The following is a 13,357-nucleotide window of genomic DNA, read 5'->3' on the forward strand; positions in this document are numbered from 1 at the left end:
AGGAGGACCAATCAAGTCCCTCACCTAGGAAATTCTAGATTTATCACCATTTAATTTATCCCCAGAAATGGTGCTTACAACTGCTAAATGCAATGAAGTGCCTGATTGAAGTTAGAGCTATTATCATTTTGTTTGAAACCCATGCTGAGTGAAACCAGAATATTAGTTCCTCGGTTTCTTCCTCTAGAAGAAACATTTACAACCCAGTTAGCAAAAATATATTGAAAGACCACTTGAGTGTTGACGGAGCATTTTCACCTGTGTCATCCTGTCTGATCTGCAAGCCCTGGCACAGATAGGAAGTTAAGTGACTTGCCCAGGTCACACCTCCACCAGGACAAGAGCCTGGGCTTTTCCACATGTCACCCACCCGGGAGGGCTCCGAGCCTGGAAACAATCAGGATGTGGGGAGACTGAACAATTGAAAGTTCCAGGGTAGGAAAAACACATTTTCCCCAAATGTTTATGGGTTTGGTGGGCCTTCTTGCCTCTGTTTCACCCTCACGGGGACACTGTGGAGTGTTACGAGGTCCTTGAAAAATCAAAGGGAGTCGTTAGCTGCCGTGCCCAGCCGCGTCGCCCCGAGTCAGCAAGGAAGTGTCAGCCGGCGGAGAGATGCCGCCGAGGCGCTTGGACGAGCGCCACCAGTTTTGAGAGAGCAGTGGCTTTGGGGAAAACTCTGTTTAGCCTACAGAACTGGTAATAAGGCTTCCCCACATTTACCAAACCCACTCCCAAACACCCCCCTTTCTCCTGCACCCTGGAGTCCGTGCTGGGAGAGGATGTGAGCTCTGTGTCACGGTCACACTCCGTGTTCCCTCCCAGACGTGACTTCTCTCTCGTGAATACCAAAGGCAGGATGTCAGAGCTTGCTTCTGTCATCCCCTTCTCTTGGGCCGCTGCCTGATGCCGAAGCACTGCCGGATTTCCCAGCAGCCACACCCTCCGTGTGCACGCCACGCTTGGTCTGCCCCTCGGAATCCCACCCAAATCGGCCTCTCCCAGGTGAATCGGGACGTTTGCCCTGGAGTGAGGGAGGAAGAGCCAGGCACCAGGACTTGGCACCGATGAGCAGTCCCGATGCCACTACCGGCCGTCGGCAGGCGGGTTGCAGTTAGTGGAGAATCTGGGAATAACAGAAGTGCTTCCTCCCCGGTGAAATTAATCTGTTCCGGCCTCAAGCTAGAATACCTCCCGTACTCTATGTGTAGGTTTGGTTCGTCTCTGAAGTGCTGTGCCGTACTGCCCGCCTTAGGCCTGTGCCTCTGCTGTTGGGATCTGAAAAAAACAAAGTGTCCAAAGTAAAATTACAGCACGTGGCGAGGGCAGCACCAAAACAGCCACATAGGCAGGAAGCTTCATAGAGCGGCGAGCAGTGTTTTCCGCCCAAGGCTGGGGAGCTGGTCCTGGAAGAGTGAGGGAGGCCCCCCCCTCCTTGCTTCACAAAGAAAGCCTTCCTCCTCCAACTAAAGGGTAGCAAAGGGAACACCTCCCGCCTCTGCCTCGCCCGGCACGCGCAGAGCGCACGGAAACTCCCCTCCGAGGCACGCTTCCTTCCGCACCTCCCTTCATCACATCACAGCCGGCTCCATGTGGCCGCCCGCCCCGTGGGCCTGATGCCAACAGACAAGTTTGGGGATCAGTTTCCACTACTTAGAGCAGAGGTCAAGTATATGACAGTAAATAATTTACCAGTCGTGGGATTTAGGTGGATTAGACCTAATAAGAGAGCCTGCTGAAGCCCTGAGAGAAGCTGCCTCTCTCCGGGCAGGGCTGCAGATGCCGCGAAATGGCTGCTAGTCTCTCACGGCCTCTCTGGTCTCCGGCTCGCACCTGGTGACCAGTGAGGTGTTGGTGTGTGTGACAGGCCAGCTTTTCCCCTCCAGGGTCTGGTGCTGGGCGGGGGCATGGGATCTGACAGCTCCTTCTCTACCTCTGAGAATCTAACACCTTGTCATGAGGTTCAGATTTTCCACTCTCTGGGCTGCCCAAAGAGTTTATCTATCAAAGCCGCGGTTACTGAGCCCTCCCTGTGGCTGGTGGCCGGAGAAAGTGGAAGATCAAAGGGGAGTTTCACTGTGATACCTGTTTGCACTTAGGCAGGTAGAAGTTAGAAGTTAGAGCTCTGTATGGATACTCACGGCCATCAAGGCTCTACGTTCCTCGTAGAGGTTAGGCCTGGCACGTTAAAGGGAAGTGGAAGCTTCTCCGTGAAGTAACCACAGGCCCCTCAACTCAATTTTAATAGTCTTAATGGAAATCTGTCCTTGAGAAAAGGCATTTCTTAAATAATTTAATCTATTGGTGAGTTTGTATTTCCCTCCGTTTTCCTACTGACTTAAGCATGGAGACCTTTCAAAGAAATCAGATCATGACGTTACAAAAGCTGTATTCTTTTTTTTTTTTTTTTTTTACATTTATTTTATTTTTGAGAGGCAGAGAGAGACAGAGCACAAGTGGTGGAGGGGCAGAGAGAGAAGGAGACACAGAATCCGAAGCGGGCTCCAGGCTCTGAGCCGTCAGCACAGAGCCCAATGCGGGGCTCGAACCCACAAACCGTGAGATCATGACCTGAGCCAAAGTCGGACGTTCAACCGACTGAGCCACCCAGGCGCCCCACAAAAGCTATATTCTTTGATTTGATGCTATTCCCTTTGAACTGTCTACCCTGAGATGATCTGAAGGAAAGACCCCCACGGTTCTTGCCTCTGCTGTGCACCAATGGTGGCCACCACCCCCATTGACACTTCCCAGCTGCTCTGACTCCCAACCTCATGGATGGACAGCAGGACATCACAGTCCTCCTCCTAAACACACGAGGCAAGCTCCCCAGCCTGAGTGCCGGGAGGGGTGTCTGGAGGGCGATGAAACAGTGACCCCTCGGCCCTCCACAGCCAGGGCAGCTGGGGCCACTGGGGAGCAGCGTCCTCTGCCTCCCCAGTCAGTTGCTGAGAAGGTTTGGGAAGCTTTGGTCAAGGCTGAGAAACAGACCCGTCGCCTCAGGTCATTCTTAATCTGTTGATACATAAATTTAAATGGCTCTGTCCAAATTCAGAGGAATGGAATCCATGAAGAACTTTCCCTTTACAATTGACCCGAAGGAACTGGCCTTTGTTTTACTGGATTTTGTTCAGGGGAATATTACTTGAAATTAGCAGGTCATTAACAGAGACCTGGAAATCTCCGTTTACCCAAGAGACTTTGAATTAGTGGCATTTGGAATAATGGGTTTTGACATGTACTAAAATTTCTACCAGGGGAACTCTGCATTTTCCATCCTTTCCATTAATCCTAGCAGGACTGAGTTGAAAACAGAAAATTCTGTCAAGAACTGTAATAAAATGTTTACCTCTTACTGAGCTAGAGAACCCTCCACTCCATCATTGGGGGAAAGAAAAAACAAAACAAAACTGGGACCAGTGAAGCCCTTATGAAGTCTCAAAGTAAGAGGAACAAGAGGAAGGACCCACAGGAGGCTGAGGGATTCGCCCTCCAGAATACCTGACCGGGCTGTCCTCTGGGAAAATCGCAGGAGCAGACTGCTGAGAGCAGGGTAGCTGTTCTGAAGTGAAGAGCAAGCGGCCAAACCTCAATGGAAGTAGGAAGGAAGGAGGTTTTTCTAAGACTGGCAGACTGGAGAGCCTCTTTTATAAACAGGATCAGTGAACAGCTTGGTGGTTTAGAGCTGGGCTGGGACTCTGCCTCTCTAGACTCAAACCCTGGCTCAGGCATAGGACAGCTGTGTGACCTTGGGGACAAACTCCTTAACCTCTCTGTGCTCCTCGGCCTTATCTAGGAGCTGAGGATAAAAACCACGTCCGACTCCTAGGATTATGAGGATTAATGATCTCATACAAATAACACTCGATATAGTCCCCAGCACATAGCAAGCACTCAAAACAGATTAGCTATAATAGAAATAATTGCTGTGTCAACAATTACATTAATATATTATTAAAGAATTTCTCTTATCACTATTAAAAGGGAGAACATGGAAAGGGGACGGTCTCTTCCAGTTTTTTTCACCCTCTTACTTCAGTGCAAATGTATCAGGCTGAGCAGGCTTGCTCTCTCCTCTTTGTCTTCTGGACAAAGGCGTGTGAAGTGTCACTTTGGAATAGTCTGACTTGGTTATTAAATTCTGAACCGGACTTCACAGATCCTAACTGTGATGGACCAAAAACCCAGGCTGAATATTATGTTCTGGTGAAGATCATACATGTCTAAGTCAGTGCTCCATGAACTTACGTAATTGATGAATAAATGTATAGTAAAGAACTTCCTAAGGAGGGTGCATTTTCATCTTCAGTCCACATAAAACTGTCTTCTGGATTGAAGGTTTTCACTTTCTCGGGATTTTAAGCCTCAGTCCTCACTGGAGGCATTTGCTGTTTTTCAGGTGCAATTGCTGGCATAGTCGATCAGCCCATGCAGAACTTCCAGAGAACATCGGAAGCTCATGCTTCAGCAGGACACAAGGCCAAGGGTGTCATCTCGGGCGTGGGGAAAGGAATCATGGGGGTGTTCACAAAGCCCATCGGAGGAGCCGCTGAGCTCGTGTCACAGACTGGCTATGGTAAGTCGCGGGGCACCTGACAGGCCAGCTCAGACGTCACGGATTAGTTTGCGATTAGGGTCTCCGAGTTAACGTAGGCCTTCGCATGGCAAAGCAGTGAAAGTAAAATGGATACATCTACAAGTAGGTAAATAGCCGTCTTTCTCAGCTCCTTACACTTATTTGTGCAAAGGGTAGAATCATAGTACTAATCATAAATTATAATAATTAAAGGCCCAGGAATCAATTTGTAATTTCATTATATCTACCTCACAGAATCTTTTTACAGTACATCTAAATAAAATGGACTTTAGTGAGAAGTCACCAGTGAGAGGCCGAAGGCAGTTGAGAGCGATATGTAGAAAATATTGAAGCAGAGGATAGAACTATTACTTTTTCTGGTGACCAGTTTGAAAGGAAAAGTAGGTTATAAGGCAGGAAGATATCTGTGTGGAGGCAGCATGTATGTATTCGGAGAGAGGAGCGTGTGTGCGCGCGCGTGCGTACGTGGGTTCGCGCACACGCGCTCACAGAGCCCTGCTTCTGCGGACTCTGGGCCGCGGCCCCTGGGCCGAGTTCCCGGAAAGCCTTTCCCCGAGCAGACAGCTGTGGGGAACGGGCTCGTGGCACCACCTGCTCTCGGATGGTGGGGTGCCGGGCCTCTCCCACGCTCGTGTACACGCAGGAGTGATGGGTGTGCCGCAGGAAGCGCCTCCCCCCGTATTCTGTTCTGCGCTCTTGGCAGAGCACACCGCAGTGCCCTGACAAACAGGTGACCGCGACTGTTCCCTTTTTACCGACACTCCGTGCCCTCATTCTGGTCCTCCAGCCGGCTGTCCGGCCACTCTCACAGACCGCAGGAGGGCTGGGCTGTCAGACACGCGAGCCCTCTGCCTCCGGCCATAGTGGCCGGGGTACATCTCACCGCAGGCACCCCGCGCCTCCGTGGGGCCGACAGGAGTGTCTGAGAAGGGGAGAGGGGGAGACAAATGCCCCCCTCCGGCAACCATCCGGAGGGGCTTTCAGAGACCACACAGATGCGAACATGTGTTCCCCTTGGCTTTTCCCCTCGCCTCCTCCCTCCCCGTTTCTGTCTCTGTCTCTGTCTCTGTCTCTGTCTCTCTCTCTCCCTCCCTCCCTCCCTCAACTCCCCCCCCCCCCCCTTCTCCCTCTCCCTCCTTCCGTGAATGACATTTTCACTCACAGGGAACGGGGCACAAAGAACCGCCGTAGCCCGAAAGCAGCCCGGGCACACTCCCTTTATCAGATGCTTACACATCAGTAAACAGCGTTCCGTGGCTGCAGACCCCAGCCCATCCTTCATAAATCCCTTTGTTCCTCACCGGGAGTCTCCCGGGCCGAGGACCCCTCCCGTAGGTCAGAGCATCTCGGAGCAGAGCTTCACGTGGCCTTGTTGCTTTCCATCATTCTTGTAAAACTTTTATTACCGCACTGAAGGTTTTACAAACCACTAACTCTCAGTCTAATGACTGTGCCTCGTTTATAAACATTTACAAGCCCTCGGGAAGCACACATGCTGTACCATCTTTGGTTCTGGAGAGTCTCTTTGGAGGCCGCGTGGTGCTGCTGGGTGCCCTCGTTCGGTGCCGGCACCAGGGGGAGCGTGTAATAAACTGGAGGCCCCACGAGTGCTCATAAATGTAAATGGATTCGTGTTTAACAGCTGGATTAAGTCACTGAAATACTGTATCTAGGCAAACCATGTGCCTTTGTGTGCATCTCTGTGTGTGTTGTGTTTTTTATTGTTTGCCCAGCCCAGCACAGATACAGAAGTATTGTAACATTAAGCAAGGAAGTCAGCTAACAATCTTGACTTTATCGCATAAACTGTAATGGCGTGTGAGCTGTTGCTCAGGATGGATTACTCCCAGGAGCGTGATGCTTCCGTTAATTGCCAGTCCAGCCTATGCTTGGACTGTCGTTCACTCATTTTTCAGTTTGTAGCTAATGTAAGATCGCCAGAGTTCAGAGCGTTGCAGTGTTTAATGATTATCTATCCATACGACTGCTTCCAAAGACTTGACATCATTTTGGATCTGTAGTGTTTTATGGATGGCTATAAGCAGATGACATCACTATACCGTGGAACTGGTTTCCAGAAAAACAACTAGTAAAACTCCCTTACTTCTCTCGCCACAGGTATTTTACATGGAGCTGGACTTTCTCAGCTTCCCAAACAGCGCTATCAGCCAAGTGATCTACATGCTGACCGGGCCCCAAACAGCCACGTCAAATATGTCTGGTAGGATTATCTAGATGCTTGTTCAGCTGCATACGCATGTTAACAGGGCCTGGCTTGCTGTCGAGCTAACGGCCCCTACTTCCAGGGGAGCCCGGGGGTTGCGGGTGGGGGGGGGGGGGGGGCGGCCGCGTTCGGCATCTCAGGTGGCGCGAGGCCATCATAGCGCCAGGGAGAGGCTGCCGTCCCCAGATGTGGGACGCCTCTCGCGCACCCCTCGGGGGAAGCTGCACGCTGATGGAGCAGCCTAGGCCTGCAAGGGGACCGGGGACTCTCCATGAAGCCAGCGTTCTGATCAGGGGTGACGTTTCTAATGGGAAGAAAAGGAGCTGGTCAGAGCCAAGGGAAATCCTTGTCCCCAGGAAGGAGCTGGATTCGGTTGACCAGAATCAGTTTGTGAATGAAAGTGGTCATTATGGCCTGGGTGGCTCAGTCGGTTGAGCGTCCGACTTCGGCTCAGGTCACGATCTCGCCGTTCGTGAGTTCGAGCCCCGCGTCGGGCTCTGGGCTGATGGCTCAGAGCCTGGAGCCTGCTTCCGATTCTGTGTCTCCCTCTCTCTCTGCCCCTCCCCCGTTCATGCTCTGTCTCTCTCTGTCCCAAAAATAAATAAACGTTAAAAAAAAAAAAAATTAAAAAAAAAAAAAAGTGGCCATTATGTGTGAGGCTAAAGTTGATCATCAGATTGGCGAGGGCCCTTTGCCTCTGGGGACCTTCGCATAAGAATGCCCCAGCCCTTGGTACAGTGCGCACTGATACAGGACCATCTTTTCCAAACTGGCTTCTAGCCTCACTTCTCTCCTCTGAAACAGGAAAATGCTTCAGTCTCTGGGCAGACCGGAAGTCCACATGGCCCTGGATGTGGTTCTGGTGAGGGGCTCAGGCCAGGAGCACGAAGGGTGCCTGCTGCTGACCTCGGAAGTGCTCTTCGTGGTGAGCGTCAGCGAGGACACGCAGCAGCAGGCCTTCCCTGTCACGGAGATCGACTGTGCACAGGACAGCAAGCAAAACAGCCTGCTCATCGTGCAGCTCAGGCAGCCGCGAGTGGCCTGCGACGTGGAGGTACATTTCAGAAAACGGGGGGACTGCGCGGCTAACGGCCAGGGAAGCAGAGATGCAGGCTGACCGCCGGTAACCAGGCAGTTGGGGCTGCAGCCTGTGGAGGCTGCTGGGGACCGGGAGGGCCGTCACAGGAAGCGGCGTGGGGGAGGGGGACAAGGGGGCCCGTGCGGAAGCAAGTTGGGAAGCCCCAACCCAGGTGTGTGTGTGAGGCTCCCTTAGGGGAGCCCAGCAGCGGGCCAGATGGACTTGAGGCCTGGGGCTATGCCACCCTAAGAACTGAACGAGGCGTGGTCGTCGGGGCGCCGGGGTGCTGAAGGAGACGGGACAGCGGAGCTCCAGGACACACAGGTGTGTCCAAGAAGGGCCAGGGCCGAGGCAGCAGTTCTGTGCTGCTGCCCCACAAAGCAGGCACAAGTCTGGTGGCACAGGAGAGGACTGCCACGGAAGTGAGGGGACCGGGAAACAAGTTCACAAACCAGGAAGGTCGTCTCACTCCCTCTCTCCCCCGTTTCCACTCCAAGACCTCACGGGTCAGAATTCTGGGCACGAATCTCTTTCCTCCCCCTGCTCTGTACTGTGTGTGGCTCAGCGTTCCCTTTCCCACGGGGCAGATTCCCATCCCTTAAGTACCATGGGGCACCCCCTGGGCTGCCGCTTAGGCTCTTGGGGCAGTTCTCTGGCCCAGCCTGGCCTGTTCCTGTACTGCATGCTGGCTCCCGACCACACAGAAGTTGCCACGGGATGGAGGCCCAGGCAGGGCACACTGGGTGTCAGGGGTGAGCCCTGACAAGAGCGACATCAGCTTCCTACAGTCTAGCGGCGAGCAGGTGCACCCCGTGGAAAACTGCTCTGTTCCTGCCTCCTCATTCACTGCCTGATCCAAGGGTCTCTAAGAGTTGACCTACGAAACAGACCTGTTCTTCCACTCAGCAAGGGGAGTGCAGGTCAGTGGCAAGCTGGGACCTGCTGGTCCTAACCTGAGGACTGAGTGGCCCCAGGAAAGGACAGCAAACCTGCCTACGGCAGGTCCTGCCCCGTTCTTTATTTTCTTCCTGGTATGGGAGCCTGTGTCTCCCTCGCACCACTGTTTGGGTAAAATTATCTGAGAAGAGGGAAGGCAGCCAACCACAACAACTCTGAGATTTCTCTAGCTTCTTGGATCCTAATCAGTCAGGCTTTAAGCTGGGGCTTGGCACTAGGCGCACATTGCTCTTCGAGTTGATGACTTTCTGGGAATAAACAGAGGTCAGATGTCCAGGCCGACTTTAGATCTGCCAAAATCTTCTGATCCAGTTGACAATAAAGCAGCAGTGATCTGGCTACAGGATTTGGCAAGGGATGCTGTCATTATCTTCAAGTCCTTGGTCCCTAACGAGAAACTTCCAAGGCCCTCGGGAATCTATCGTTATTCCTTAGCTGCTTGGGAAATATCTCGTATCTTAAACTGAAGATTGGAGATTCAGCTTTTGTTGTTAAAACAGTCTCTACTGTCTTCAGTTGTGATCCTTCTCCCTTTGGCTTTTGTTTGAGGAGGGTACTGTGGGGAATTATCATAGCTGGGAAGGAACAGGCCTGCTTCTCTGGGGGTTAATGAGATGATAGCTCGAGTCACCACTCGTAGAAGTTGCCAAGGTTAATTGAGACCATGGGATCACGGAGTTAGAGGCAGAAAAGCACTGATGCTCTGGACACCATGCTCAACACTGGTCTTCCATCGGTACTTGGGGAGAACAGGGGGCTGGATTAAGGGGGAAGAGGCCGGAAGAGATGACTGAGGGCAGGCATAGTGCAGGGCAGCTGTGGAGTTTACCCAGCAGCACCTGGCTGTCCCAGCACAGGACAGAAATGGTGGAGATCCAGTACGCGGTCAGCCCCCAAATTCTTTCTCTGAACCTATCCCACTTTACCTCCCCCAACTCCTAAGAAACAGCAAATAACTGCCCCCTCAGTCCTGTGTCCAAACCCTACCCCCTTCCCCACTCACCCCAAAGGAGACCCAAACTTTACAACAAAATGCCCGTTTCTTTTCTGAGACGGCACACCCTTCCGTAGGAGTGCTGTAACCCAGTGTATGCGCCAAACGAGGCGGGGGAATCGCTCGGCAGTGCTGCCTGACACGGGGACTTTTCCTCAGCTGCCGTGCTCACGTCAGTCAGGACTAGTCACCTGCAAACCGAATCCACAGATGTAAACCTGGGTTAAGAAGCCTACCTGCTGTCTTCCAGGGAAAACTAAGAACAGTATTTTTAGATCTTCATATAAAATGGCTTTTCTGCTTTTTTTGCTTCAGATACTAGGAAACACAGCTCCTTTGAAATTTGGAAGGAATTAATTTGTAGATGACATCACTCAGTATATTGAAATGTGGCAGGATTCAAATATTTTTAAATCAGCATTTGCTTTTCTTGGTTAAATGCAGCCATTTTTAGGGTAATAATTGCTTAATATGCCTGGCACATTATTGAAATCCCTTATGAGAGGCTCAACGTGAGTCAGAAGGTCAATTTATTCCTTGGCCAGGTTCCTTTCACAGCACGGGTTTTCCTGTGCTGCTGTTCAGGAGGAGCAATTAAGACTTTCTGTGTTTTCAAAGCTTTCCAGCTGAATTCTGACCCCATCAAATGATATCATCAGAGCTCTGGCCTTTTCCTGGTGGTACACAGCTTTCATCTGTCAGTGAAACTTTGAGGGCCTTTATTTTCTTTCCCAAGCTGCAAAATAGGAGATCCGAACTCTAACGGATGCCCTACTTATTTTTCTGGCAGGCCCTTACTCCTTACCGTCTACTGGCTTTGTACAGCTTTTAAGACACCCTTGGCTGCACTGTTTCTGTGCCCTACACAGAAACACAGAAATTCTTTACATTACTACTACTTTGAGGACTCAAAAGCCCTTGTTAATTCTTACCCGGAGTGATCTTGCCAACATTTGGTAGGTACAGAACCACTGAAAAGGCCAGTGGCTACCTGATTCCCACAGATCAGTAGTTTATACTGGAAACGTCCCAGTCCACGTGATCTACACCCTAGATAGCTACAAAAGCTCAGGGTGGGGAGAATTTATAGATCCAATTGCCTTTGATGGGTGCTTTCTCAGAAGATCTCACTTAAGAACTTAGGTAGTATATCTCAGTTCTCCTATTTGAATTCCACTGAAGATGAGCCAGACTTTTATGAACCATAAATGTACTTTGCATCCTCCCTTTTTTTCCATAAAAATTTCCCCTTCCTCTGCCCAGTTTCCCCCACCCCCCCCCCCCCCGACCTCTGGCTTTAAATCCTAGTGTTTATAAAAACAGAAAATGTTACAGTTCAAAAGGTATTTATTTTTTTAATGCTCTGTCCAAAGCCACTGGTTTGAAAGAGGTGCTCTTCTCCAGAATTTTTTCTGTCAAACTTTAGAGGTTTAAGGAGACAGGCAAACAGAACTTTTATTTCAGGATGCGAGTTTAATGTTGATTTATGCGGAGGAAAGACACTCTTCTTTGTTCCTGAGCTGGTTAGTACAGAGCAGTGACAGATGTTTAATAGTTAATGACTAAAATGTTACCAAATCATCAACTTCAAACATGGGAATTTCACACAACACCAAACGCGTATTCAAAGAAGGTTGTCCTAACAGTCCCATGCAGAGCTTCGTTTGTACTGCTGAAAGCGCAGTGTTATCACTGCCACAGCTCAGAGGAAAAATAAAAAGCACAGCATTGGATAAAAATGGCTTTATTAGAGGACCTCAAAGCATAATGCACAGATGTATGAGTCAAAAACAGAAGGAATACTTTGGTCATGGGAGTCCCATTATGAAAATTTGGCAACCTTGAGACTTTATTTTTGGATCCTAGGTGGATGGAGCCCGAGAGAGACTGTCAGAACAACAGTACAACAGACTTGTGGACTACATCACAAAGACATCCTGCCACCTGGCCCCCAGCTGCTCTTCCGTGCAGACAGCATGCCCAGTGGTGGCTGTGGAGCCTCTCCCCTCCACGGTGAAAACATACCATTATATGGCCGACCCACATTTTGCTCAAGTCTTCATTAGTAAATTTAACATGGTAAAAAATAAAGCCCTGAGAAAAGGGTTCCCCTGAGTACCCTCTGAGGTATTGATCCCTGCTTGTACAATTTATTTTTGAAAAAGAAACGTAACTAGTTCTGATAGTATCTAAGATAAACACAAGGCCAATACTTTAATTATAGGTAGTTTTTCAGCCTCTTCTAAAATTAATTCCTTTCCCTAAAACTAAAATGCAGTAAATAAAAAACGTGTTCCTTTCCCATTTGGAGACATTGATTAAAAGTCTCTGTTGTCATCTCATCACACATGTATTCCCTTTTGCTCTCTAATAGTATTTGCTAAATTGTTTACTATAATTAAGATCTGTTAACTCTCTGCTCTAACACAAAATGTGGTCAGGCCTTAGAATGGAGAGACTGGTTAAAACTTCATTCCCAACCGCATCTGTTTCTAGGCTAAAACACTATCTTGGCCTAATATTCTCGTCTGCAAATGTTTGGAATCTTTAAGTGCTTAGGATTTTATTGTTTAACTTGTTAAATTTATTACTTAAATGTGATGCTCTTCTTTAAGTAAAACCTGCTATGTATGTTCCTACTTTAAAGTCTGCATTTTACTGAAATTTACAAGACATTCTCATGACTGTCCAGCTACACTGTGGAAAAAAATGTCTCTCCAATTCGTTTTAGCAAACCAGCTTAGAGTAAATCCAATGTCCGTCAATGAAAACAGAGCACCCAGAGTGCTCAGACAACTAGGTATTCCCTTTTGACACTCTCTTCTGGAAGGGTTTTAACAGGATATTCATACTACCCTGGGATACTGGAGGGGAGTCAAGAACCCCAATGTTACTTAACCTTACCAATGAACCAGTCCAAATAGTTTATTCTGAATTGATCCAATACAAAAATATTCCCAGTGACTGATATTATTTCTGCATTTAAGGATGGATTTTTATCAAGACTCTGGGTTACCAGATATCATCTTTAATAGTAAAAATCTCACTCTGATTAAAACATTTTTACTGACTGTATCCAAATTGGGTCTACAAACTGTTACATACAACTGTGAGATGCTAAAAATTCAATTTCAAACGCCCACTAATTTTTAATTAAATCTCACATGTCATTGGGCACGAGAAGTCACTATGTAGTTGTTTCTGGAAAGTGAGACTATTAATGAACAATTCAGCCTGAATTCGAAAAACTGATTCTTCCACTAGTTTGTTGTGTCACACTCATTTGGGATAGTGACAGCTTTGTCAACCTCAAGAGTAACTATTTTTAAGAATGTAAATATGTATTAATTATTGTATCTTTTATGGTCATTTTGGCATACTACTTCTAAGAACTGTTATATAAATTGTTGAAAATAAAAGGAATCCTTGAATTACTGACCACACACAAATGTGTACTGTCACCAGGTGTTTTTCAAATGCAGGTTTTCACCAACTCCTGGGTTTAAT

General features: G+C 48.9%; 1 protein-coding gene across 1 annotated transcript in view; it reads left to right on the forward strand.

The window, feature by feature from the left end:
* VPS13B (vacuolar protein sorting 13 homolog B) overlaps positions 1 to 13,353 on the forward strand; it is a 795,867-nt gene extending 782,514 nt beyond the window's left edge. Inside the window, 4 exon segments of the mRNA XM_042923372.1 lie at positions 4,400 to 4,576; positions 6,716 to 6,818; positions 7,626 to 7,875; positions 11,717 to 13,353. Of these exon segments, the coding sequence (XP_042779306.1) occupies positions 4,400 to 4,576; positions 6,716 to 6,818; positions 7,626 to 7,875; positions 11,717 to 11,965 (779 nt within the window). The 3' untranslated portion in view covers positions 11,966 to 13,353.
* Positions 13,354 to 13,357: the final 4 nt, after the last annotated feature.

This window comes from Panthera leo, chromosome F2 (genome assembly GCF_018350215.1).
Source record: "Panthera leo isolate Ple1 chromosome F2, P.leo_Ple1_pat1.1, whole genome shotgun sequence".
Taxonomy (NCBI): Eukaryota; Metazoa; Chordata; class Mammalia; order Carnivora; family Felidae; genus Panthera; species Panthera leo.